Source organism: Rana temporaria, chromosome 1 (genome assembly GCF_905171775.1).
Source record: "Rana temporaria chromosome 1, aRanTem1.1, whole genome shotgun sequence".
Classification (NCBI taxonomy): domain Eukaryota; kingdom Metazoa; phylum Chordata; class Amphibia; order Anura; family Ranidae; genus Rana; species Rana temporaria.
This window is the reverse complement of record NC_053489.1, coordinates 254,381,546-254,408,797: the sequence shown is the minus strand read 5'-3', so window position 1 is coordinate 254,408,797 and position 27,252 is coordinate 254,381,546. Positions and strand designations below refer to the sequence as shown.

General features: G+C 44.7%; 1 protein-coding gene across 1 annotated transcript; it reads right to left on the bottom strand.

Annotated features, from left to right (window-relative positions):
• HAUS4 (HAUS augmin like complex subunit 4) lies at positions 1-27,229 on the bottom strand. Its single transcript, XM_040354258.1, has 9 exons — positions 27,076-27,229; positions 19,745-19,884; positions 13,116-13,247; positions 12,890-13,024; positions 12,719-12,815; positions 9,476-9,621; positions 9,245-9,375; positions 9,079-9,147; positions 1-322 (listed from the first exon to the last, which is right to left on the bottom strand). The coding sequence occupies exons 1-9, from the start codon at positions 27,098-27,100 to the stop codon at positions 139-141; spliced, it is 1,059 nt and encodes a 352-aa protein (XP_040210192.1). The 5' UTR covers positions 27,101-27,229; the 3' UTR covers positions 1-138.
• Between the last annotated feature and the right edge of the window lie 23 nt (positions 27,230-27,252).

The window sequence follows — 27,252 nt, the reverse complement described above, 5'->3', positions numbered from 1 at the left end:
CACATTTCAATTTAGCTTCTAATAAAACAGTTTCCACATTCCATCACATAAAATAATTTAATGCCAGCTCAGAAATGCTCTATTAACAGAAGGAAAGCCTTGTCGATTTTTCAGTCCACCCACTCAACTTCATTTTGCTCAGGGCAATGTCTTGCTCAGCTCTTGAATTGCCCAGCGATTATCTTTAATTTTATCCTTAAGGCAAGTATATTCCTGGACTAGCTCCTCAAACTTTGTGCCAAGGAACTCGTATGAAGAAAGACTCTGCTTAGATGCAGCTAGTTCATGCTTCTCCGTCTTCACTGCAGTCTCTAAACTAGATCTGTAGAGAAGCAAAGTCAGTTGTGAAGAAGATAAAGCGTCACTATATTTTAGGCTGGGTTCACACTGTTGCACAGAGCATCTCACAGCAGGGGTCCGATGCATCCCTGTTCACCATTTCAGGTCCGATTTCAGTCCACACTTGTCTGAATGCGGACCAGAAGACGCACAGGACTCCTGTGCAATTCACTCTGGAGATGTGTGATCCGGCTTCATTAAGAGTCGGTCACAATCTCCTGACATGCGAACTGGATGTGGGGAAACCAATTCACAACAGTGTGTATCCAGCCTTAGGATTTACACTTTAGCAATGAACCTTTTTAAGGTAAATATACCATTAAAACAGTTACATTAGTTTGATATTTACTAGATTTAATACAAAATAAAAAAAACAGACAAAACAACCTTGTCAAACATTCAGAGCAGTCTTTTGTCCCCTGCATAATTCCTGTGTTATCTTAAAGCGGAAGTCCGCCCACCGCTGCAAAATTAAAAGCCAACAACTACACAATGCAGCTGCTGACTTTTACCAATAGGACAGTTTCACATTCTGGAGTCCAGAAATGTCAGCACCGCAGCTGGATGTTTCCATCAGCTGTTGGTGCTGCCGCCGCCATTGCGGGCAAGGGAACCCAGCAGTGTAGCCTTACGGCTTCATGCCAGGAACCCTACCGCGCATGCGCAAGGCTCCATATCCCTCTCTTTCTGGCCCGGTGACAGGGGGAGGACGACAGAGCTGATGTCAATATCTGCAGCTGTGGCTCCTAGAAGTGGAAACAGGATAGCCTGCCATCCTCCCCTGTCTGTAGACATAGCTTATCACATGTGTAGCATCATGGCAAATGCAGATCAGACATAGGCTAAGATGGCAGCTTCCTTGGTGGTAAAGGATAGGAGGGTTTAGATCTGCTTTTTGGCCAGGTTCCCACTGGTACGACATACTCTTCGACATTGAGAGCTCATGTTCGCATGATGTGTGTAAATCAATGATTCCCTATGAGAGCCATCTTAACTGGTCCGACTTTGAAAAAGGTTCCTGCACTACTTTGGTCCTACGTCAGCCCATTGAATATCATTCAAGTCGGATCCTTGTCCTACCCATCTGACTTGTGATATCTCCTACATGGCAATTACAGCAGCAGTAAAAAAGGATGTCACACTGGGATTTGTTGTGAAATGTCAAAAGGACAAGTCAATCTCAAATTCGGAGCAAAATCTTATCCTGTTCATTCAAGACGGGTGGAAGTAGGACCGATGTTGCAGGGCAAAGTAGGGCGACAGTCGTTTCGTACCAGTGTGAACCCAGCCTATAAGTCAAATACATTTCCACCAGATCAACAAGCATTTTTACTTGAAGGCTCAGGACTTCCATAACAACTTGTAAAAAAAAAAAAACATTTTTAGTAAGGAACATCCATCCCACATTAATATGTATGCTACCAAAATGAGTGTGTGCTGTAAATTTCCTCCAGCTTTGCTCCCATTTCTTCTTGCTGGAGGCTGACATTTTGCTGAAGCCCAGAGCCCCTGAACAGCAGTAAATCATAAAATGGAACTAATCCCATCAATTTCAAAAGCTGGTTAAGTTTCTGGAATGCCAGGATTGCCGTCACATTTGCTTGTGTCAACCAAATCATCAAATGGCTGATCACATGTGCAGCTGCAGATCAAACAGAAGCAACTTCCTTGGCTGTAAAGGATAGGAGGGTTTAATTTCACATTAAGGTTGTCAGCAGATCAGCCTGTACAAATTCGGCAGTGCCTAAAAAGAGAGCGCACCTGAGCATGTGCAGAGTAGGGCGAGACAGTATTACTGGATTTTATACAGCATAGGCACTTAATAATTTAAATAGCTATACCTGCACAAGGGGCCAGCAGGACATGATCTATCTAGCACAGTGGTTCTCAACCATTCTAGTGCCGTGACCCCTTGATAAAATGTCCCACGTTGTGGGGACCCCTAACAGTAAAATTATTTTCGTAGCATGGATTGTCAGCACCCAAGGCCAGACAAGTAATTTGCACCCCTAACCCGTGGACATTTAGCGCTCCCTGAGTCCCTTCCAGTCGTACAGTATTAAAATCCCTAGCTAGCGGGGAATTGGGATGAGTGGCAATGTTGGGGGGAGTGCTGAGCAGTCAACTTAGGTGCTCTTCATCAAGGTCATCTGCTCATCTGAGAACTGTAGGGGGGACTTTTAATGGCAACTATAATCACAGGTTGTATTACTCACTGTGTCTCTGACTTTGTGGTGTCTCGTAGCAGTGACACCTATGCCGAAATCGATAAGGTCTCCTTCAGCACCTCCCACTTCACATTCCTCACCAGTCAGCTGACTTCTAGCCTCTGCCCCCCAGCCATGCCGTTAACTGAATGGGTGACTGCGAAGAGGCTGAGTGGGCGGCTGCGGGCTCCCGGAACAGCCCAGCTAAGTGGCCGCAAAAAAGAGATTTTTAATACAGCTTACCTGTAAAATCTTTTTCTTGGAGTACATCACGGGACACAGAGCGGCATTCATTACTATATGGGTTATATGGAGTACCTTCAGGTGATGGACACTGGCAATCTCAAACAGGAAATGCCCCTCCCTATATAACCCCCTCCCATAGGAGGAGTACCTCAGTTTTGTAGCAAGCAGTATGCCTCCCAAAATGGTCCTCAAAAGAGGGGTGGGAGCTCTGTGTCCGGTGATGTACTCCAAGAAAAAGATTTTACAGGTAAGCTGTATTAAAAATCTCTTTTTCTTTATCGTTACATCACGGGACACAGAGCGGCATTCATTACTATATGGGATGTCCCAAAGCAATGCTTACAATGAGGGGAGGGAGAACATCTCCAAGACAAAAGGATTTAATTTAGAGAATACTCAAATCATAATAAATCCAACTTAGTTGAGAAAAATAATCTTAAATTTTAAATTTAACTCAAAAAAGAGGAGCCCCCGGAATCCGAGGGTCTCAAACTGCAGCCTGCAGCACTGCCTGCCCAAAGGCTGTATCAGAATTCCTTCTTACGTCCAACTGGTAGAATCTTGTAAACGTGTGGACAGAAGACCAGGTTGCCGCCTTGCAAACTTGAGCCATAGAGATCTGGTGGTGTGCTGCCCAGGAGGCGCCCATGGCCCTAGTAGAATGAGCCTTTAATGATACTGGAGGAGGCAACCCTTTCAAGCCGTAGGCCTGAGTGATTAATTGCTTAATCCACCTAGAAATGGTGGACTTTGCAGCTGCCTGCCCCTTCTTGGGCCCATCCGGTAATATGAACAGCACATCTGTTTTCCGGATCTTCTTTGTAGCTTTAAGATAGGCCTTCATGGCCCTGACGATATCCAAGGTATGCAGCAACCCTTCCTTTCTGGAAGTAGGTTTAGGGAAGAAGGATGGTAATACCAAATCCTGGTTCAAATGAAAACTGGATATAACCTTCGGTAGGAAGGAAGGATGAGGGCGGAGAACGACCCTGTCCTTATGAAAAATAAGATATGGTTCCTTACAGGATAAGGCCGCCAGTTCCGATACTCTTCTTGCGGAAACTATGGCGACCAAAAATACTAACTTCCTTGTCAGTAAAACCAAAGGAATTTCAGCCAACGGCTCAAACGGTTGTTTCTGTAAACTTGACAGAACAAGGTTTAAATCCCACGGGCAAAGCGGGGATTTAACTGGAGGTTTAATACGTAAGACCCCTTGAAGGAAGGTCTTAACCAGCGAGTGGGTGGCCAGCGGCCGCTGAAACCACACTGACAGAGCAGAAATCTGTCCTTTGATTGTGCTTAATGCCAAATCCTTTATCCACTCCTAGCTGGAGAAAACTTAAAACTCTATCAATGGTGAATTTGTGAGGAAGCCATAGCTTGGACTCACACCAGCCTACATAGGCCTTCCAGACCCTGTGATAAATCACCCTAGAGACCGGTTTCCTGGCTCTGATTAGGGTAGAGATTACTTTCTGAGACAGACCTCTACCCCTGAGAATCAGGGATTCAGCTTCCAGGCCGTCAAATTTAGATGCCGTAAGGCAGGGTGGAGGATCGGACCTTGCGATAGCAGGTCTGGCCGTAGAGGAAGAGTCCAAGGGTCTCCCACTACCATCCTTAAGATTAGTGAGTACCATGCCCTTCTGGGCCATGCTGGAGCTACCAGGATGACTGGTATGTGCTCCACCCTGATCCTGCGCAGCAGGCGGGGTAGTAACTGAAGCGGGGGAAACGCATAAAGAAGTTTGAACTGATGCCAAGGGCAAACCAGCGCATCGGTTCCGCAGGCCATCGGATCCCTTGAGCGGGACATGAACCTGTCTAGCTTCTTGTTGAGTCTCGATGCCATGACATCCACGTCCGGCACTCCCCATCTTTGGCAGAGTGCTTGAAAGATTTGTGGATGCAGAGACCATTCCCCCGGCCATAGAGTCTGGCGGCTTAAGAAGTCCGCCTGAAAGTTGTCCACTCCGGGAATGAATATTGCCGATATGCAGGGCACATGAGCCTCTGCCCATAGGAGAATCAAGCTCACCTCTCTCTGAGCGGCTTGACTCCTGGTTCCCCCTTGGTGATTTATGTATGCCACGGCCGTGGCATTGTCTGATTGAATTCTCACCGGGAACCCCTGCAATTTTGACGTCCAAGCCCTGAGGGCTAGTCGAGCAGCTCTGAGCTCCAAGATGTTGATGGGCAACTGCTCCTCTAGCTTTGCCCAAGTACCTTGGCGAGTGCAACCATCCAAAATTGCTCCCCAGCCTGTCAGGCTGGCGTCTGTGGTCACTATCTTCCAAGCCACTGGGCTGAAAGATCTCCCCTTCAGTAGGTTCTGAGGGTCTAACCACCAACACAGACTTTGTCGGACTCTTGATGAGAGCGGCAACGGGATATCCAAGGCCTGTGGCCTTCTGCTCCATGCTGACAGGATGGCTGCCTGCAGGATGCGGGTGTGACTCTGGGCGTATGGTACCGCCTCGAATGTGGCCACCATCTTGCCTAGTAACCTCATACATAGGCGAATAGTCGGTTCCTTTTTGCTTAGAACCAGTAGGATTAATTCCTTGATGGCTTTGACCTTCCTCAGAGGTAGAAACACTCTTTGTTGTTCTGTGTCTAATCTCATGCCGAGATATTCCAACTGCCTTGTGGGCAGGAAAGCTGACTTTTCTCGATTTAGGACCCAGCCGAACTTCTCGAGGTATTGGACCGTGAGGGCCACTGCTCGCTCCAAGCCGGGAGACGAGTGATCTATGACTAGGAGGTCGTCCAGGTATGCTAGGATCGTGACCCCTTGGATCCTTAGTTTGGCTAGGATTGGAGCTAGGACCTTCGTGAACACCCGGGGGGCCGTAGCCAACCCGAAGGGAAGCGCCACGAATTGGAAGTGACGCGAAGCCACCATGAAGCGTAGATATTTTTGATGTGGCTGATAAATTGGAACATGAAGGTAGGCGTCCTTTATGTCTATGGACGCCATGAAGTCGTCCTTTTGGAGTGTGGCAGCTGCTGACCGCACGGATTCCATCCGAAATGAGCGGATCTTTAGGTATGCATTTACCATCTTTAGGTCCAAAATTGGCCCGACATCTCCATTGGACTTCGGGATGATGAATAGGTTGGAGTAGAAACCTAGTCCCTGTTCCAGGACTGGTACCTCTACTATTACTTCCTGGGAAAGTAGATGATTTAATGCCGACATTAATGCGGCTCCTTTCTCCGGATCGTTTGGAATCCTCGACTCCTGGAAATGAGGAGGAGGAAACTTTAGGAAATCTAATTTGTAGCCCATGGCCACGGAAGACCGTACCCACTCGTCGGGAATGCTGGCTTCCCAAACCTCTGAAAAGAGTCGCAGCCTTCCCCCCACCTTCGTGGGTGGGGGCGCCCCTTCATAAGGGCTTGGGGGCTGGTTTTGCTGGTTTGCGAAACCACTGCTTTCTGCCTCTAGTAGCCTGTCCTTGAGACTTGCTGTTGAAGCCGAAGTTTGCTTTCGCAGGAGGCCGTCGATACTGTTTGGCATTAGAGGGCCCCTGCCCAGGGGAGTACTGTCGTTTAAACGCAGGCCCCTGAAACTTCTTCTTAGTTGGCAAGAGAGTACTTTTGCCGTTTGAAATGGTCTGAATGTATTTATCTAGGTCTTCTCCGAAGAGTCGTCCTCCATAGAAGGGAAACCCTACCAGGAGCTTCTTGCATGGGGGCTCGGCCTCCCAGCTCTTTAACCATAAGAGCCTTCTCATATGGATAAGGGATAACGATAAACGTGACGCTTGCTGGATAGAATCCTTAATTGCGTCTACTGTAAAACATATGGCCCTAGGGACATCCGAAAATTCTTCTGCCTGCTGGGCAGGAATAAGTTTAAGCATCTGCTTAATTTGATCCGATAATGCTTGAGCAACCCCAATCGCAGCCACAGCTGGCTGTACTACTGCCCCTGCCGTAGTGAAGGAGTTCTTAAGTAGTGCTTCCAAGCGTTTATCAACTGGATCCTTGAATACCTGTATGTTTTCTACAGGGCATGTTAACGACTTGTTAACACATGAGATGGCTGCGTCCACTGCAGGAGTAGCCCATTTCTTGGAAAATGTATCTTCCATAGGATATAGGGCAGAGAATCTTTTAGGTGGTAAGAAGATTTTATCTGGCTTGTTCCAATCTTGGAACAAAACTCCCTCTAATAGAGGGTGGATCGGAAACACTGCATTGCTTTGAGGCGCCCTCAGTGAGCCCAAAGCTGAAACCGTCGATACCTGGAGATCTGGTACTGGCAAGTTGAATGCATTATGGACCAAGTCCGTTAAGGCTTGAATCCACCAGCCCTCCCCTTGGGAGACTGCTCCAGACTCCTCTGTATCCGGATCTTCGATCCCTGAACCTACTTGGTCCTTGTCCAAGAGATCGTCCAATTCCCCTGAGGAAAGGACCTCCTCTTCTGAGGGTCCACGCTCGGGCGACGGAGATCTAATCCGTTTACTGCCCCGCATAGCTGTGGCTATCATTTTTCCCATTCTTTTCTCCATCTCTCTTAAAGAGGTGAGTAATACCTCGTCCGTGACCATCTTAGGGGTGGACTGACCCGCGCCAGCTCCAGCCCCAGATCCCGAAGGCTCCCTGTGGGGAAAGCAGCGGCATAGCTTTGTCCGAGACCTCAGACTCTCTGGGGGAATCCCCACCTCTTGTACCCTCTGACCCGGATGCCATGGTACAATACCGAGGTACACCTGCTACCTATTGGTACTTGGAACTATAAAAGTTAATTGCCCAAACACCTGTTTGGGGGATAAAAAATGCTTCCTCTCCCCTAGATGACCTTTTTTTTTTTTTCTTTTTGTTTTTTTGTTTCAAATCCAGGAAAGAAAAATCATTCTGTCCCCCTGAGTAGTATTGCAAGAAAAACTATGAGATGGAAAGAAACAGCCTATTTCTAGGCTTGAAAACAGTCTTCTGAAGACTGCAATATTCTTTTTGGCCACTGTGTGTCCTCGGCGCCCCGTGCTGCCGCTCTGGTCTTTCCTCCCCAGTTCCAATGTATCGAATGCTGTTTGGAACGAAAAGGAAGGGCCGCCCCTTCCTTAAACCACTGACCCGCCCTTCCCCCCTCAGCTAAACGGCGCGAATTGCGCCTATAACACGTGAACGCGCGCGCCCGCCGATGGGGGGGGGGGGGGGTTGGGGGGGAAGGGAGCCTCTCAGCTCCAGCTGGAACCACGAGGAGGTCAGCGTTTTGCCTGCTTTGCAGGCTCTGAGGAGGAAGACTGATGGAGCATCGCCTGGAGGCTTGCAGGCAAGCATAGCTCTCTGACACACACATACACTTTATATTACACAGGCCCTACTCAAATGCTTTTCCAACACTACAAGGGAGGTCACTTCTTATGGGGAAAAAATACACATAGAGCCATCCTATCATTTAAGATATGTGACTAGTTTGCCAGATGCAGCGCATAACTTTAGGCATGTCCCCTGTGACCCCCCAGAAAAAACCTGCTAAGAACCAAGTTCCGCAAGTTTTCCCCTCACTTACCTGCTCCATGCCGCAGGACTTTGCCAAGCAAGAGGCCCAATCTTCCCCCATCTCCATGGGGATGTCTAGACCTTCAGGCCCTGGGTTCCTATGAAGGATCCACTGTCCTGGGCCCATATAGCACTCTGGCAACAGAAACATTAGGCACCCAAAGGTTTCTAAGTTCTGGGCCCAGGGTCCAGCTCTCTAAAAAGAAAAAAGCATTATGGGCTATACCCCAAGGGTTTGGGGTACGGTTACTGACCACTTTAGCGCTGAGGCCTTTGGACAGAACCGGTTAGCTCACCTAATCCCAAGGATGCGGAGGCAAGCTAAACCATGACCAACACCTAAGACACTGGCGTAAAAACTGAGGTACTCCTCCTATGGGAGGGGGTTATATAGGGAGGGGCATTTCCTGTTTGAGATTGCCAGTGTCCATCACCTGAAGGTACTCCATATAACCCATATAGTAATGAATGCCGCTCTGTGTCCCGTGATGCAACGATAAAGAAAAGGCTGGGAGAGCAGTGTTGGCTTAAGGAACAGCCCAGGATATAGTGACCCCTGGCAAATCATCATTCGACCCCAAAGGGAGTCCCGACCCCTAGGTTGAGAACCACTGATCTAGCAGGACTTAATTGTCTGGCTAAAGTTCAACTTAAAAGTGATGAAACATGGGAACATGTGCATGTATTGCAGAGGTCTACAACCATTTTTTTTAATGTTCTTTTTCTTTAACACACGCTTTAATGGAAGCTTAATATTATGACCCACCTGATGTACTTATGAACATCAACTTTCTCAGGGGAGTAAGTGTGAGTGAGGACTTGCAGTTCTTCCATTCTGCATTTAAAAAAATATAAAAATTATGGTTTGTTAAAATGAAGCAAGATGTCTCAATCACAATGCAACGGCACAAAGGGGTCAGAGCACATCTTACCGGAGCTTTAAGAATAGCGCATTACTCTTGACTTCCAAGTATTCGGCATTCATGCAATCAATTTCTGATTGTGCTTGCAGACGAAGATCAGAAGCAGCTTGTCTGAGGAGGGAAAGGCAGCGCAAGAGCACCTTAATATAAAAAGGTAAAAGATAAAGGCATTTACATGTGTCTGATGACATATATTGGTTCTTAAAGCGAAATAACCCAGGAAATACCCAATATACACACATGAGGGTACATTTCCTGTTGCCTTTCCAGTAATGCTCCTATTTCTTGGTGCTTCTCCTCCTCAGTCTGCAACCTTCTCTTTTCGTCTTCCAATGTACTGGCCAAACGAAAAGCTTTTGCAGCCCGAAGGACTTCACTCTCTTCATCTGAGGCAGAAAGAATACACAAGTAAAACAGTATTGCATTTAGCTTGGAACAAAACATTTTTCCTTTTTGACCATATACAATGGAATTTGATCAGTAAGGAAACTGATCAAGTAAAATTATACCCAGGGCAAAATATGGGCTGTTATTGCTGTCCACTCCTGCAGAAAATGCTAGCTGCTCAGTTGGTAGAATTGCGCAATGCATTTAATACTTTCCTATTCACTACAGAGGATAAAAATAAACAATTCTGAACCGTCTCAAACTTGTTTGCCATCTCTGCTTGTTCCAGTCCAATGACTCAGTCAGAAAGCTAGAGACAGCCAGGCAACTAGCAACATTCAGCAGATAATAAATGGCAGGATTTGTATCTCTCCATGTCCAGGTTTTCTCATGCATTCTCATGATCTGGTAGTCCATGCCTTAGAACAAGGCTTCTAAACCAGGGTTCCATGGATGTCAAAGGTTCCTCCAGGAAATTGTTAGGGGTTCCTTGAGCAATTTCTGCCCCTCAGATAAGTTTCCACTGACACCAATAATCTTTTTAACTATCTGTAAGGGGCCAGTGCCTAATGACAAGTGGCAAGGGCATTCTTCCCACTGACCATCACACTAATGTTTCACGAGTTGTAGGTTTAATAATTTTTAGCAGGGGTTTCTGGAGACTAGAAATATATTTCCAGGGTTCCTCTGTGTTGAAGAGGTTGAGAAAGGCTGCCTTAAAAGTATATTCAATAATAATTAAATGTATGCATGAAAGTCCATCATGGGAGATGCCATTTGTGACCTGTTCTTCAGATAATGCTTACCTGCCTGTCATCCTCTTGTTTCATTGCTTTTATGTCCGTGACACAGAACAAGTCACGGATAAGCACTTTTGGATTGGACACTGTGCCAATCCAGAGACTTGGAGGGGTCGATTTATTAAAGGAACACTAAAGGTTCATTTTTTATTAGATCAATTGATTGCTGTAAGCTAGAGCATTTAAATATCACTTACCTCGTTTTTCCTTTTGACCTCCAAAATACAGTAATCCAGGTTTGAAAATGCCATTTCCTGTCTCTCCTCTTCTTGCTTTCCACCAGCACCTGAGCCGTTTTGCATGGTGGAAAGCAGAATGTGCTCACCCCCTCCCTATGACTACAGACCTGCGTGAAGATGCTCTCTTTTCCCTCACAGGCATGGAGGCTAAGTCTAATGGGAACTGTAGTTCCCATTAGGCTGTGATGTAGCAATAATGAATGCGCACCGCAAACCAGGAAGACAGTGAGAATAACGATTCAGGAGTGACGGAGGTGAATAAAACAGCTCGATTTCAACAGGTATCAAACTAGTTATAATGCTAAACATTACTTTTTACTTTATCAGCTACTTTCAGACTTTAATTTAAGAGAAAAATATTTTTGTCTTTACAACTCCTTTAAACCTGTAGACTGCAAAATCTGTTGGAGTTGTGCAGAGAAACAAATCAGATTCCAGTTTTTTTTTTGTTGTTGTCAAAACTTAATTGAACAAGCTGAAGTTAAAAGCTGATTGACTACCATGCACAGCTGCACCAGATTTTGCACCCTCCAATTTGAGTAAATTAGCCATTTTCTGAAGGAAGTCAGAATTGACACCATTTGTTTCTCCCATGACATTTGTACGAAAAAAAAAACACACAACCACTTCCTGACCAGGCCATTTGTTGCGATACGGCACTGGGTATCTTTAACTGACAATTGCGCAGTTGTGCAATGTTGTACCCAAACTAAATTGATGCCCCCCCCCCCCACACACACAAAGATTTCTTCTGGCGTTTTTTGATCACCTTTGTTTTTTTTTTTTGAGAAAGAAAGATTTAGGCCAATATGTATTCTACAGATTTTTGTTAAAAAATAAATAAAAAAAAAAAAAAAATATGACTGGTTTGCGCAAAAGTTAGAGCGCCTACAAAATCGGGGATATATCTATGGCATTTTTATTATTAATTTTATTTTTTACTAGTAATGGTGGTGATCAGCGATTTTTAGAGGGACTGCGACATTGCGGTAGACAGATCATACACATTTTTGGGACCATTCAAAATATTTTAATGGTTTAAATTAAAAATAGCCAGAGATTACTGTATAAAGGTCACTGGCAGGGAAGTGGTTAACACTAGGGGGTGAGCCAGGGGTTAAGTGTTACCTATGGGAGGGTTTTTCTAACTGTGGGAGGAGTGGACTGACTGGGAGTCCAGAGAGATTGCTGTTCCTGATCACTAGAAAAATACGCTCTCAACTACTTCCCTGACAGAACGGGGATCAGTCTGTTTACATTGACAGATCCCCATTCTGGCTCTCTGAGATATGCGGTATAATAGCTTACTTCAGAACGCCGGTCGGCACTCACGTGACTGCCCGCCGGTCTCCCCCTTATCTCGGCTGACATCAGTAGGGGGGTTTCCCCAGCACCTTCCCCTGCAGCTATCACATCGGGAGAGGAGACCAGCAGGCAGTCAGCTGAGCTCTGAAGTAAGCCAATATGCTGCATATTTTTCATAAAGGACATCCACTGGAGAGCTTACTGTTCTATATCAGAGGGAACTAGAGCAGAAAGTGTTTTACCTTCACAAACACTTTAAGATACAATATATTTCAGCTTTTATTTTGAGCTTCATGGCAGGTTTAATTCACATGATGGGTTGAAATTGCTTAGTGAATTCATTGACATTTCTTACCAGAATTCCCTATACTACCCAATAGCAAAGACATTTACATAGTAGAAAATATTTTCCCAAAAGTTCTACTGCTGATCATTATTACAATGTCTTCCAGGACTAACCACAACAAATTGGCTAGGATGCTGCTTTGTAGAAGCATGGTTTTAGCACCCTGAAAGTGTAGCTCATGAGACACAATGCTTTTATACAAAAAAAAGGGACAAACAAGGATGTAAAGCTTTCCTGTGGCCTACATCAATGGCCACTTGGGACAGCTTATGTCACCTCTTCAAATAAACATATGGAATATGCTTCTAAATGAAATCACATTCACACCAAAACAGTAATTACTAGAATTTGATACCCATCTGTGACAAATGAAAAAGAACTGCATGGGTAAAGAATGTGAGCACACCTGTCTCAGGCTGATGGAATGATAAGAAAGTGAAACATTTCTTCTGCAGAGCCTCCTCCAGCTGCTTATGTAGTCTCTCTCGTATCCAAAGAATATCCTAAAACATACAGAGGGTGGTCAGTCATCAAAATATAAAATCAAATTTAGTCTAAGATTTTGAGAATATTATACCGTGTTTGAAGGTAGAAGGTTTAGCAAATCTTGTTTCTCCAACCCAAGAAGAGCTATAGATTCTGCATCATTATTGGAAGGCAGGAAGCCTGAACACTGCTTGACCAATAAGCACTGTTGTAGCCCATCCAGAAACTATACAAAGAAAGTAAGGATGAGACACAAATGAAAAAATATGGGAGACAATGACAGAGATAAAACATGGAAAACTAAGATTGAAAGCTACCTTGTTCTCCTCATTAGTTGTCTTGCCTTCCTGCTTCCTGACCTGTAAATCCAATAACATCTCCTGTATCAGCCGGTGAATGACTTCTGATCTCAACCACACCTTCCTCTGCAGCCGTAGCCCTCTTTGCACCTTGGTACAAAAAATAAAATAAAAATATATAGCAAAATTTCTACTAAGGAAGTGTTTTTTAAAGATCACATCCCGTTCACATATAGTAAGTATGATGCACAGTTGCTATTCATGTATAAAATTACATTAAAAGGGGAGTTCCAGCTTTTTTTTATGTTTATTAAAAGTCAGCAGCTACAAAAAGTGTAGCTGCTGGCTTTTAATAAACAGACACTCACCTGCTCCATTGTCCAGCAACGCGGCGGCCGGAGCTCCGCTCCTCTCTCCCCGGCCGGCGTCTTCATTCTTTGTGTGGGCACCCGGCCGTGACAGCTTTTGGCTTCACGGCCAGGCACTCACTACGCATGCAGCGCTGCGCACGGTTATTGGTCAGAAGATCGCCTGGGACCTGTCACGTGTCCCAGGTGATCGCCTACAGGGAGGGGCCGCTGTAGGCGATATGACGTGTCGCCTAATCGGTCCCTGGGCGGAAGGAGAAAGTGGGACAGGAAGTCCCACTCTTACTGAAGCCCCCACCCCCCCCAAAAAAAATTACATGCCAAATGTGGCATATAAGGGGGCAAGGAGTGGATTAAGTGGAAGTTCCACTTTTGGGTGGAACGCTGCTTTAAGCCATTTCATCCATGACTCTCCAATTATTATACAGAATTTATACAGCGCCAACAGTTTGAGCAGCGCTTTACAACATGGGGGCAGACAGTACAGTTACAATTAGAGGGCCCTGCTTGTTAGAGCTTAAAATCTAGGAGGGAGGGTCAAGTGATACCACAAGGTTATAACTGTGGGGGATAAGCTGATGGAAAAAAGTACAGTTGTTAGGTGGGGGCCAGGAAGACCTCTCTGAAGGAGGGTTTTCAGGGATCGTCTAAGAGTAGAAGATAATCGGATAGATTGGGGGTAGGAAGTTCCATAGGTTGGGACAGGATCTTGATAAGTCCTGAGGTGACGAGGGAGATAGAGAGCAGGAGGAATGAAGAGAATGGTTAGGTTGGTATTTTGAGACTAGGTTAGTGACGCATGTGGTTGATTTCACCTGTTAAGGACCGGCTCCTGTACATTTACGTCGGCAGAATGGCACGGCTGGGCAAAGTAACGTATATTTACGTCACTTTGAAATTCCCGCCATGCGGCCGTGCAGCTGCAGAACGGGAGAGGCAAATGTAAACAAGCTTCTCTGTTCTGCCTAGCGACACTGTCCCTGATCGTATGCTCCCTCTCAGGAGCAGCGATCAGTGACGTGTCACTCGTAGCCACTCCCCCTAACAGTTAGAATCACTCCCTAGGACACACTTAACCCCTTCAGCACCACCTAGTGGTTAACCCCTTTCACTGCCAGCGTCATTTTCACAGTAATCAGTGCATATTTATAGCACCGATTGCTGTAAAAATGACAATGGTCCCAAAAGTGTCCGCCATAAAGTTGCAGTCACGAGAAGTTATATATAATTTTTTTTTATAATAATGTCATAAAACTATCCTCTATTTTGTAGACACTATAAGTTTTGTGCAAACCAATCAATATACGCTTATTGCGATTTTTTTGTACTAAAAATATGTAGAAGAATACATATCGGCCTAAACTGTGGATTTTTTTTTTTTTTTATAGATTTTTGGGGGATATTTATTATAGCAAAAAAGTACAGTAAACAATATACATTTTTTTCTTCAAAAATTGTCGCTCTATTTTTGTTTATAGAGCAAAAAATAAAAACTGCAGCGGTGATCAAATGCCAACAAAAGAAAGCTTTTGTTTGGGAGCCACGAACGACCACGCAATTGTCAGTTAAACCGATGCAGTGCCGAATCACAAAAAATCGCTCTGGTCTTTGGCCAGCGAAATGGTCCGGGGCTTAAGTGGTTTAATTGTATATTACCCAAAAATTTCAAATTCTTGATGTGTGCAAATTCTATCATATAGATGTGTTAAAAAGTATCCTGCTCTCTTGTATGAAATACCCAGTGATCCTGCTAATCCCATTTTAAATTGACAATGCCAGGTATAAGAGCACATCTATACAGTGTGGTGAGATTTTTGGCTGGGCCAAGAGAACAGCATGCTTGCACTCCAATGGCCAATACTTGCGCTGAACCCCAAAACCCCCGCTTGCACAGCTCTTCACCGGAGGAAGAAAAAAAAATATTTTTCTCTCTCTCTGCCTGCTGCTGACACATCTATATATCAAGTGTGAATGGGGAGCAGGTGTGTTAAATTTGGCGTTATCGCTCTCACTCCCTCAATAAGAAGATTGCCAAGACCCTGAAACTGAGCTGCAGCACGGTGGACAAAATCATACAGTGGTTTGGCAGGACAGGTTCCACTCAGAACAGGCCTCGCCATGGTCGTCCAAAGAAGTTGAGTGCACGTGCTCCTCGTCATATCCAGCGGTTGCCTTTTTGCAAATGGACGTACAAGTGCTGCCAGCATTGCTGCAGAGGTTGAAGTGGTGGGGGCCAGCCTGTCAGTGCTCAGACCATACGCCACAAACTGCATCAAATTGGTCTGCATGGCTGTCCCAGGAAGAAGTCTCTTCTGAAAATGATGCACAAGAAAGCCTGCAAACAGTTTGCTGAAGACAAGCAGACTAAGGACATGGATTACTGGAACCATGTACTGTCGTCTGATGAGACCAAGATAAACTTCTTTGGTTCAGATGGTGTCAAGTGTGTGTGGTGGCAACGAGGTGAGGAGTACAAAGACAAGTGTGTCTTGCCTACATTCAAGCATGGTGGTGGGAGTGTCATGATCTGGGGCTGCACGAGTGCTGACGGCACTTGGGAGTTACAGTTCATTAAGGGAACCATGAATGCCAACATGTACTGTGACATACTTAAGGGCATGATCCCCTCCCTTTGGAGACTGGGCAGTATTCCAACATTATAACAACCCTAAATACACCTCCAAGATGACCACTGCCTTGCTAAAGAAGCGGAGGGTAAAGGTGAGGGACTGGCCAAGCATGTCTCCAGACCCAAACCCTATTGATCATCCTCAAATGGAAGGTGGTAGAGCGCAAAGTCTCTAACACCCACCAGCTCTGTGATGTCGCCATGGAGGAGGGGGAAAGAGGACTCCAGTGGCAGCCTGTGAAGCTCTGTTAACTCAATGCTCAAGAGGGTTAAGGCAGTGCTGGAAAATAATGGTGGCCACACAAAATGACACTTTGGGCCCAATTTGGATATTTTCACTTAGGGGTGTACTGACTTTTGTTGCCAGCGGTTGTGTGTATATATGTGTATATATATATGCAGCCCTCAAAAATTCCACTCGCATTTTGCGAGTGGAATTTAGTGTAGGGCGAGGTGAGGTGCAGGGACGGAGCAGGCTGACAGCTTCCTGGCTAAAGCGACCATCCAGGAAACCGTCAGCTGGGAGACACTGAGCGACATGGCTGGACTGAAGCCGCCGCCTCCTCCTCACACAGCGGGCATCTCCCACTGTGTGTCACGTACGGAGCCGGGTGTGTGTTCGGCGGCTCCGTGTAACAAGATCCCGCCCCCCTAGAACGGCTTGTGTGATAGTAGATTGATTCAGTGATCAGCCCATCACACAAGCCGGTCTAGGGGGGGGGGGTGGGATCTTGATACACAGAGCCGCCGAACACAGACCCAGCTCAGTAACACACAGCGAGTGGGAGATGTCCGCTGTGTGTGTGAGAACCAGGCTCATCAAGACAATGGTGAGTCTGGAGTGACGGGGCACAGTGAAGCTGCATTTGACGGGGCACAGTGAAGCTGCATTTGACGGGGCACAGTGAAGCTGCATTTGACGGGGCACAGTGAAGCTGCATTTGACGGGGCATAGTGAAGCTGCATTTGACGGGGCACAGTGAAGCTGCATTTGACGGGGCACAGTGAAGCTGCATTTGACGGGGCACAGTGAAGCTGCACTGATGGGTACTGATATGTTTTACGTTATTGTTAACGTTTGTTGTTAATATTTATTTTTGGAACTTAATTCTGCTTAAAACATTTAACAGTGTCATTTCATGAGATAATTTACAAGGGTGTGTTTAGGGGTGGGGCAGTGCAACTAGTAGCTAGTAACTCTTAAGGCCTGGCTAGTGGCTCAGGACTTGAAATTTTGAGCTGTGTGGCTGTGTGTGTGTGTGTATATATATATATATATATAGGGCTGCGGAAATTAACGATTAATTGGTCGATTAATCGTTAATTTCTTTGGTCGATTAAAATTATTTTGATCGATGACGATCCGCGGAGTGAGCTCCGCGGTCTCGCCCATAGGAAAGGCCGCGGCTTCGGCCTAGCTCCGGAGCCGCAGCGCGCTGACGTCATCATCACCTGCCCGCCTGCTTGTATCTTCTTCCCTTGCGCACGTGTGTCCATCGGCTACTCTGCAGATGGGTCTGCCTGCCTGATAGTCAGGTAAGAAAGGACAACCATCTGTGTGTGGTAACATTATGGGGCAGATGTATATATTCCTGGAGTATGGGGACAGATGTGTATATTAAAGCATGGGGGCAGATGCTGTAATGTACACATCTGCCCCCATGCTGTAATGTACACATCTGCCCCCATGCTGTAATGTACACATCTGCCCCCATGCTGTAATGTACACATCTGCCCCCATGCTGTAATGTACACATCTGCCCCCATGCTGTAATGTACACATCTGCCCCCATACTGCAAGAATATACACATCTGCCCCCATGCTGTAATGTACACATGGGGGCAGATGTGTATATTCTTGCAGTATGGGAGGCAGATGTGTATATTAAAGCATGGGGGCAGATGTGTATATTACAGCATGGAGGCAGATGCTGTAATGTACACATCTGCCCCCATGCTGTAATGTACACATCTGCCCCCATGCTGTAATGTACACATCTGCCCCCATGCTGTAATGTACACATCTGCCCCCATGCTGTAATGTACACATCTGCCCCCATACTGCAAGAATATACACATCTGCCCCCATGCTGTAATGTACACATGGGGGCAGATGTGTATATTCTTGCAGTATGGGAGGCAGATGTGTATATTAAAGCATGGGGGCAGATGTGTATATTACAGCATGGAGGCAGATGCTGTAATGTACACATCTGCCCCCATGCTGTAATGTACACATCTGCCCCCATGCTGTAATGTACACATCTGCCCCCATGCTGTAATGTACACATCTGCCCCCATGCTGTAATGTACACATCTGCCCCCATGCTGTAATGTACACATCTGCCCCCATGCTGTAATGTACACATCTGCCCCCATGCTGCAAGAATATACACATCTGCCCCCATGCTGTAATGTACACATGGGGGCAGATGTGTATATTCTTGCAGTATGGGAGGCAGATGTGTATATTAAAGCATGGGGGCAGATGTGTATATTACAGCATGGAGGCAGATGCTGTAATGTACACATCTGCCCCCATGCTGTAATGTACACATCTGCCCCCATGCTGTAATGTACACATCTGCCCCCATGCTGTAATGTACACATCTGCCCCCATGCTGTAATGTACACATCTGCCCCCATGCTGTAATGTACACATCTGCCCCCATGCTGTAATGTACACATCTGCCCCCATGCTGTAATGTACACATCTGCCCCCATACTGCAAGAATATACACATCTGCCCCCATGCTGTAATGTACACATCTGCCACACAACTACTTTTAGCTGATCTCCTTGCATTGCAACTCTGCATTAGCCACTGGTAAATGTGGTGGGGGCAGTATGGGGGGCAGATGTGTATATTCTTGCAGTATGGGGGCAGATGTGTATATTCTTGCAGTATGGGGGCAGATGTGTATATTACAGCATGGGGTCAGATGTGTACATTACAGCATGGGGGCAGATGTGTATATTACAGCATGGGGGCAGATGCTGTAATATACACATCTGCCCCCATACTGCAAGAATATACACATCTGCCCCCCATACTGCCCCCACCACATTTACCAGTGGCTAATGCAGAGTTGCAATGCAAGGAGATCAGCTAAAAGTAGTTGTATCTGTATGTGCGTTAATTAATCGAAATTAGTCGATTAATCGATTAAAAAAAAAAAACGATTAATCGAACACAAAAATTTTAATCAGTCACAGCCTATATATATATATATATATATATATATATATATATATATATATATATATATATATATATATATATATATATATATATATATATATCGTTCTTTCTATATGAAAGAAATATAAAAAGGGATATGTTACACAGTATTTTTTATTTTAAGGATTCCTAACAGGATAAACAGGTCACTTACACCATGTCAAGCAAAGTAGGATTTAAAGATGGTACCAGTAGCCTTTACACTGACTGATGGGCTAACCTTTTCTGTCATCGGTAGCAAAACAGTTTCTACTGTTTATTTTCCCATAGTAAAAAACATATAAGTGGACAGAAAAAAATAAAGTCAGATGTAGTGCTATATGAAGTCCAGTGTTTCGAGCAATCTTTATATGGATGTTACCATTGGTAACTGTTTGTAAAGTCTTCTGACAAAAACAAGTATTGTTACCTCTTCCAATTCACGACTTAAGGTGGAGCTTCCACCACTTGGCTCCAAAATCTGACATAGTTCCAGCAAAAGCTTACTAAACTGTGGGTTGTTCTCCAGATCCTCCTCCTCTAGCTGGAGCATTGGAAGATGGCCGTTTACTGAAAAATACAAGTAGAATAAAAGGCATTTAATAGATGGCACCTGATATTTTCTCTTTTTTTGAAAAACATTGGAAACACTGTTGAGGAAAAAGGCACACCCTTCTGGGACAAGAATCCAAAGCTCACCATACACAAATTTTGGCTCAGCAGATTCCTCCACCCACACTGTTTGGTGTACAGTAACTTCCCAATGCGTATTGCCAGCTTAAAGTAGAACTATAGACATGGAGCTTTTTCAATGCCTAAGGTGGAAGGAGGAATCTGTCAAAATCTATGCATTTATGGCCAGCATTAGTCAGCTTACAGAGACATAGCTGGGGGGATTGACATTAGGGTGCATAGGCATCTGACACACTTAGAAGTGTCAGCTACTGAAGATTCCAGTGATGGCTGTAGCTCTCCAAGAGAAAGAAGACTGGAATCAAAGATTTGGTAATATTATACCTGTTAAGCCAATCATACATGGATCAAAATTCAGGTGGTTCAGCAGGGACTGGGATCCTTTCCCGCTTGATCAGCGCTACAGGCTAGAACCTGCAACTGATCAGTGTATTCCGATTGCAACTAGAATTAGCGACCTGGCGCGGCACAGCTGGGTTATCCTGTGTGTCTGTGCACCCACACCTCTCCCCGCCGCGAGATCGCGTCGGGCCGCCCGGTAATTGAGGCTGCGGCTTTGCGGCCTATGTTTTCTTCTGTGATCTGGCGCCATCTTGTGGTGGCAGGGCTGTGGAGTCGGTAGATAAATGTTCCGACTCCTCAGTTTTATGTACTTCCGACTCCGACTCCTCTGTATTAATATGCAAATGTATTTTACACATTCCTTGAGGGAAAGAAACGCAACCTACCACAGGACTACTGGCTGGGAAGCCAACAGTCTGTATTTTGCTTAAACTGTGCAATACAGTAAACACAATGAAAACAATCAAGTGGCTGGATAGTAGCAGCAGGCATAAACATCAGGAACAGGATCTTTACCAGTTCAAAAATACAAACCACATTATTTGGTTGTTTTAGAACAAAAACAAAGCTTATCTATAATGAACCAAAAACAAAATCTGTAAAACCTAGAAATGGTTTATATTAATCTTGAAATGTAGTTATAGGCTTAGCAAATGCAAATCAATTCAATGTAGAGTTCTAAGGAAGAAAATTTGCCTCTGCCAGATCCTCTTTCATAGAGGCTCTTAAGTCAGACTTTATTATTTTTAGGGCTGAAAATATTCTTTCGACACTGACTTGGGTGGGTGGCATTGCAGTAACTATTCTGGCCACATCACTAACGATCTCTGGATAAACAAGGATGGCTTCTTCAACAGTAAGTTTTGATGAGCGATCATACTTTTCAACTTCTTTTAGTGCTTTATAAAACTCCTGTTGGAATTTTTTTATTTGGACACTTACTGGTTCTCTAACATGCGTTCCCTGTAAAAGCAGAACACAACACTATGGAAAGTATAAGTATTGCAGCTCCCAATTGTGCGTTGCGTGCCATATAGTGAAGCACATGAAAAGCATGCTTCTTCACGGTCACTTAACGTGTTCGTTTTGCGGTTACGTGAGGCACTGCATGCATTGGTCTTTATTCTTACAGTAGAGAAGTCATTAATTATAACTTTTTGTGAATTGGGACATTTAAACTTTGTTTGCCGACTCCGACTCCAGGTACCTAAAATTTCCCCCGACTCCTCGACTCCACAGCCCTGTGTGGTGGCCGTTGGTATGACAAGACAATCAGCAATGCTAATGGAGCTTCCCCTGTGTTTTCACTGCCATCTCCTTCCCTCTAATTATAACCCTCAAACATTATATATTTTTTATTCTGACACCCTAGAGAATAAAATGGTGCTCATTGCAGTACTCTGTCACACCATATTTGCGCAGCGGTCTTACGAGCGCACTTTTTTTGGGGGAAAAACATACACTTTTTTTTTTAATTCAAAACTAAGACACCAGTAACATTAGCCCAATTTTTTTTATATCATGAAAGATGTTACGCCAAGTAAATTGATACCCAACATGTCAGGCTTCAAAATTGCGTCCGCTCGTGGAATGGCGACAAACTTTAACCCTTTAAAATCTCTATAGGCGACGTTTCAAAAATTCTACAGGTTGCATGTTTTGAGTTACAGAGGAGGTCTAGGGAATTATTGCTCTACCAATCGTGGCGATACCTCACGTCTGGTTTGAACACCGCTTTCCCAAGCCGGCGCTACTCACGTATGTGTTCGCTTCTGTGCGCGAGCTCGGCGGGATGGGGGGCGTTCCTGGCTCCTAACTTTTTTAGCTGGCTCCTAGATTCCAAACAAATTTGTCAAACCCTGGTTCAACAGGTAGTGTTCCATTCCACACGGAGCGTTTTGGATGGGGGAAACAAGTCATTTTTTTCCAACACTACTGGTTGAAAAAACAAGAACAAAAAAAACACCCCACACAAACTCATCTACGGGCAGCCTAGTTTCCAAAATACTGACTGTTCACGTGTTTTTCTCTTAAAACTTGGTTCTCATAGATGCTACTGTGAAATCACTTGAAATAGCACGATTTCAAAGAAGCAGGTCAGTACGATTTCAGGTGCTACTTGGCTGACATCTGTGCCACTTTAAGCAGATGTCTATGGAAGTCGCACCTGAAATCGCAAAAAAGTAGTGCAGGATCCTTTTTGTTCAAATCTGTGCAACACTGCAAAGGTGGAGATGTAACAGTTTTGAAGAGTTTCATTGCCGACAATAGGGTGTGACTTGTTATGCGATATGGAACCTTCAAATCGCATGACCAGTCGGAACGTCACCCTCCATGTTGATTATTTATCTTTTTATAATCCCCTCACTGAGTTATGCTCAAACATACTCGCATGCACAGCAAATTCAGTGTTACTCCAGTGTAGGCAGCGAGACATTTCCCGATCTCTGCAACTGAGCATCGGGACAATGTCTCCCTGCCTGTGATTAGCGCATCTCTGTGCCGACTTCCTGGCGGGCTCTGCACATGAGTGTGCGAACACGCACAAGCTAATCCCTACTCCAGTGTGATCCACCACTGCACATCTTGTTCCGTGGTGGCATTTTCCTTTCCTATGTCATCAGTCGCGACAAACCGAGAGGTCTTTGGGTCCTAGTTCGAACCCACCTTAACCATTTATATAGATTTAGCATTATATACATTTTCTTGCAGGTAATCAGACCCAATCTCAAAACACACAATTATACAGGATTTATAAAGCGCCAACAGTTTGCACAATGCTTAAACACAATGAAGGCGGACATTACAATGGGAATCAGAGGGCCCTGCGCATCAGAGCTTACAATGTAAAAGGGAGGGTCAGCTGATATGGAAAAAAAAAAAAAAAAAACACACACAGTTGTGCTCATAAGTTTACATACCCTGGCATACCTCTTCCTGCCAGCGCCACGGAGAGGAAGTGAGATGCCTCTAAAAAGAGGGTATCTCCCCCCCAAACAAACTACATGCCAAATTTGGCATGTCAGGGGGTCACCGTCACGTAAAGCGGAAGTTCCATTTTTGGATACTGTGTATTGCCCCCTTTAACATCAATGACAGCTTGAAGTTTTTTGTGGATGAGGCTCCTTATCTTCTCAGATGGTAAAGCTGCCCATTCCTCTTGGCAAAAAGCCTCCAGTTCCTGTAAATTCTTGGGCTGTCTTGCATGAACTGCATGTTTGAGATCTCCCCAGAGTGGCTCAATGATATTGAGGTCAGGAGACTGAGATGGCCACTCCAGAACCTTCACGTTATTCTGCTGTAGCCAATGACAGGGCGCTTTGTGTTTTGGATCATGGTCATGTCCAAGTACATCCCATGTGCAGCTTCCTGGCAAATGAATGCAAATGTTCCTCCAGTATTCTTTGATAACATACCTGCATTCATCTTGCCAACAATTTTGACCGAATTTCCTGTGCCTTTGTAGCTCACACATCCCCAAAACATCAGCGATCTACCTCCGTGTTTCACAGTAGGATAGGTGTACCTTTCACCATAGGCCTTGTTGACTCCTCTCCAAATGTAGCGTATACGATTGTGGCCAAAAAGCTCAATTCTGGTCTCGTCACTTCAAATGACTTTGTGCCAGAAGGTTTGACCTTGTATTTCACCTGAAGGTATTTATGGGTCTTTCTTTGCATCCCGAACAATTCCCGGCAGTTGTGGCTGAAATTTTAGTTGGTCTACCTGACCGTGGTTTGGTTTCAACAGAACCCCTCATTTTCCACTTCTTGATTGGAGTTTGGCATTCTCTATTCCTTGGATATCTTTTTATATCCCTTTCCCGTTTTATACAGTTCAACTACCTTTTCCCGCAGATCCTCTGACAATTATTTTGCTTTCCCCATGACTCAGAATCCAGAAACGTCAGTGCAGCACTGGATGAAAGATGCAAGGGTCTGTCAGGAGTCCAGAAACTCACTGACCTTTTATATACACACACTATTTACAAGCAAACAGATCACAGGTGAGGATGGTTATCTTTAACCTCTTGACCACTGGGCACTTAAACCCCCTTCCTGACCAGACCAATTTCCAGCTTTCGGTGCTCTCACAATTTGAATGACAATTACTCAGTCATACAACATTGTACCCATTTGAAATTGTTATCCTTTTTTTCACACAAATAGAGCTTTCTTTTGGTGGTATTTGATCACCTCTGGGTTTTTTATTTTTTGCGCTATAAAAGAAAAACGACTGAAAATTCTGTAAAACATAAAAATAAAAAAAAAACTAGTTTCTGTCATATTAGCAGGTTATTTCTCACACACAGCATATGCATACCACAAATTACACCCCAAAACACATTCTGCTATTCCTCCCGAGTATGGCGATACCACATGTGTGAGACTTTTACACAGCGTGGCCACATACAGAGGCCCAACATGCAGGTAGCACCATCAGGCGTTCTAAAGCACCCAGGCCAATTTTGACATTTCTCTCCTACATGTAAAAATCATCATTTATTTGCTAGAAAATTACATAGAACCCCAAAACATTATATATGCTTTTTTAGCAAAGACCCTAGAGAATACAATGGCGGCCGTTACAACTTTATCTCGCATGGTATTTTCACAGACATTTTTTGAACGCTTTTAAAAAAAATGTTTTGTGCGTAAAAAAACAAACAAAAAAAAAACAGTAAAGTTAGCCTAATTTTTTTTCATAATGTGAAAGATGAAGTTACGCCGAGTAAATAGATACCCAACATGTCAGCCTTCAAAATTGTGCACACTCATGGAATGGCGCCAAACTTCGCTACTTAAAAATCCCCATAGGCGACGCTTTAATTACTTTTATTGGTTACATGTTTTTAGTTACAGAGGAGGTCTAGGGCCAAGATGATTGCTCTCGCTCCAACGTTCGCAGAGATACCTCACATGTGTAGCTTGAACACCGTTTTCATATGTGGGCGGGACTTACGTATGCGTTCGCTTCTGCATGCGAGCACACGGGGACAGGGGCGCTTTAAAAAAATGGGTATTGCAGAGTATTTGTGTATTGCAGAGTATCGCGCAGGGTATTGCAGAGTATTGGGGTATTGCAGAGTATCGCGCAGGGTATTGCAGAATATTGGGGTATTGCGCAGGGTATTGCAGAGTATTGCGCAGGGATAGCTGAGCTGGGATAGCTGAGCTGGGATGGATGGCTGGATCTGTGACTGCAGTTGTCACAGATCCAGTCCTCAGTGCTGCTGCTGACACCCGCTCCCCCCCCCCCTCTCACACTGTACAGAGAGGAGAGGGAGGAACCGGCTTCATCAAATGACGGAGCGATCACGTGGTAAACGGCCGCTATTGGCGGCAATTTACCGCGATCCGCCGGGTCTTCTAAACCCGGCGCTCACGGATGATTCCGTGGGGGCGCGCGAATGGAGGATTCTGGGAGGACGTCCCAGGGACGTCCTCCCAGAACAACTCGACCGCGCTGTAGCAGTAAAATGCCTATGGAGTGGTCAGCAAGTGGTTAATAGCCATTCAAAACCCTTTGTGTCAACTTGTATGCATGTTATCAGGCCAAAATCACCAGGGTATGTAAACTTTTGATCAGGGTCATTTGGGTAGTTTCTGTTGGGATTATAACTTAAAAAGAGTAAACACAGTTAAGTGATAATAAATGGCTTCAGCCAATCACTAACCATGAGTGAAAAAAGTTTGTGTGTTATCATCCATATTCTCTGAAAAATGGGCAAAAAAAATCATAAATTCTGCCAGGGTATGTAAACTTAGGAGCACAAGTGTGTGTGTGCACATATGTATATATATATATATATATATATATATATATATACATATATGTGTTGAGATAAAAAAAAAAAAACTCCATTCAGCCAATTCAAACAGGACCCAAAGGGCATCCAAAAGTGCAGCACAGTGGATGTTTTCACAACACACTAGGATTTACTAAGGAACGCACTGCACTGATGTGAACTAGGGCCATTTAAATCCATATTAAACATTGCCCATGCATTTTTGATGCAGAATTAAAAATGCACTGGATTGCGTCTGGTGTAGACCAGCCCTAAGGACCAGTTCACACCATAGAAATGCCGTCCTGGTGCTGTCCAGATGTTTTTCTGCGTGCACATTTTTTGCTGCTTTTTATATGGGTTCCAGTGTGTTTTTGATGCGTGTGCATGTATTTATTTTTCTAACTGGAACTGCAAGCACTGGTGTGAACTATGCCATTGGAAACCATATGACCTACTTTTCATGAGTTTTTGATACAGAAAAAAAACACACGCACTGAACTGCATGTGGTGCAAACTGGCCCTAAAGGCAAATAGACTGTGCATTTTATAAATACAACTGCACTCCTTGGCAAACGTAGTGAAGCTTCACTTTGTAAAGAATACCCAATCAAGTGCAAGGAGATTTTTTTTATTTTTATAATAAATATATATATATATATATATATATATAAACATTTTACTTGCACGTGATTGGCTGCTGAAAATCACCAGCAGTCTAGCTGTATTTAGTAAACCTGCCCAGTGTAATGTGGTGTTTCAATTGCTGTGCATAGAATACAAGGAATGTGGGTGAGCTCTGAAGGTCTATAACAAGGATGTGTCTATTCCTTTCTTATTGGAAGGGTCACACCCCAGTGGAAGGAAAAGAACCCATGGCAGTTGTGTGGGAGCTTTCTGTGGATGTATGATGTTGTCTGAGGTCAGTAAGTTCTCACCATACTGCACAGTCCGGGATGCCATGCTCACTGCGAAGTATACCGCCAGTTATCGGATGATGTATGGGATCTATAGTGACTCCATACCCGCCCGCTCCCATAACACTCAGTACACCCAGCACAGCTCCGATCGTTATTCCGCGGGAGATTTGTACGGCGGTGTCGCCCTTCTAGTGA

Bases quoted from the DNA above. Each gene is read 5' to 3' on its own strand.
- HAUS4 (XM_040354258.1), bottom strand. From the start codon at position 27,100: ATGGCATCCCGGACTGTGCAGTATG. The intron at 13,248-19,744 runs GTAACAATACTT...TTTTGTACCAAG, and splicing joins TAAGTCGTGAATTGGAAGAG to GTGCAAAGAGGGCTACGGCT. The intron at 12,816-12,889 runs GTATAATATTCT...TGTATGTTTTAG, and splicing joins ACCTTCTACCTTCAAACACG to GATATTCTTTGGATACGAGA.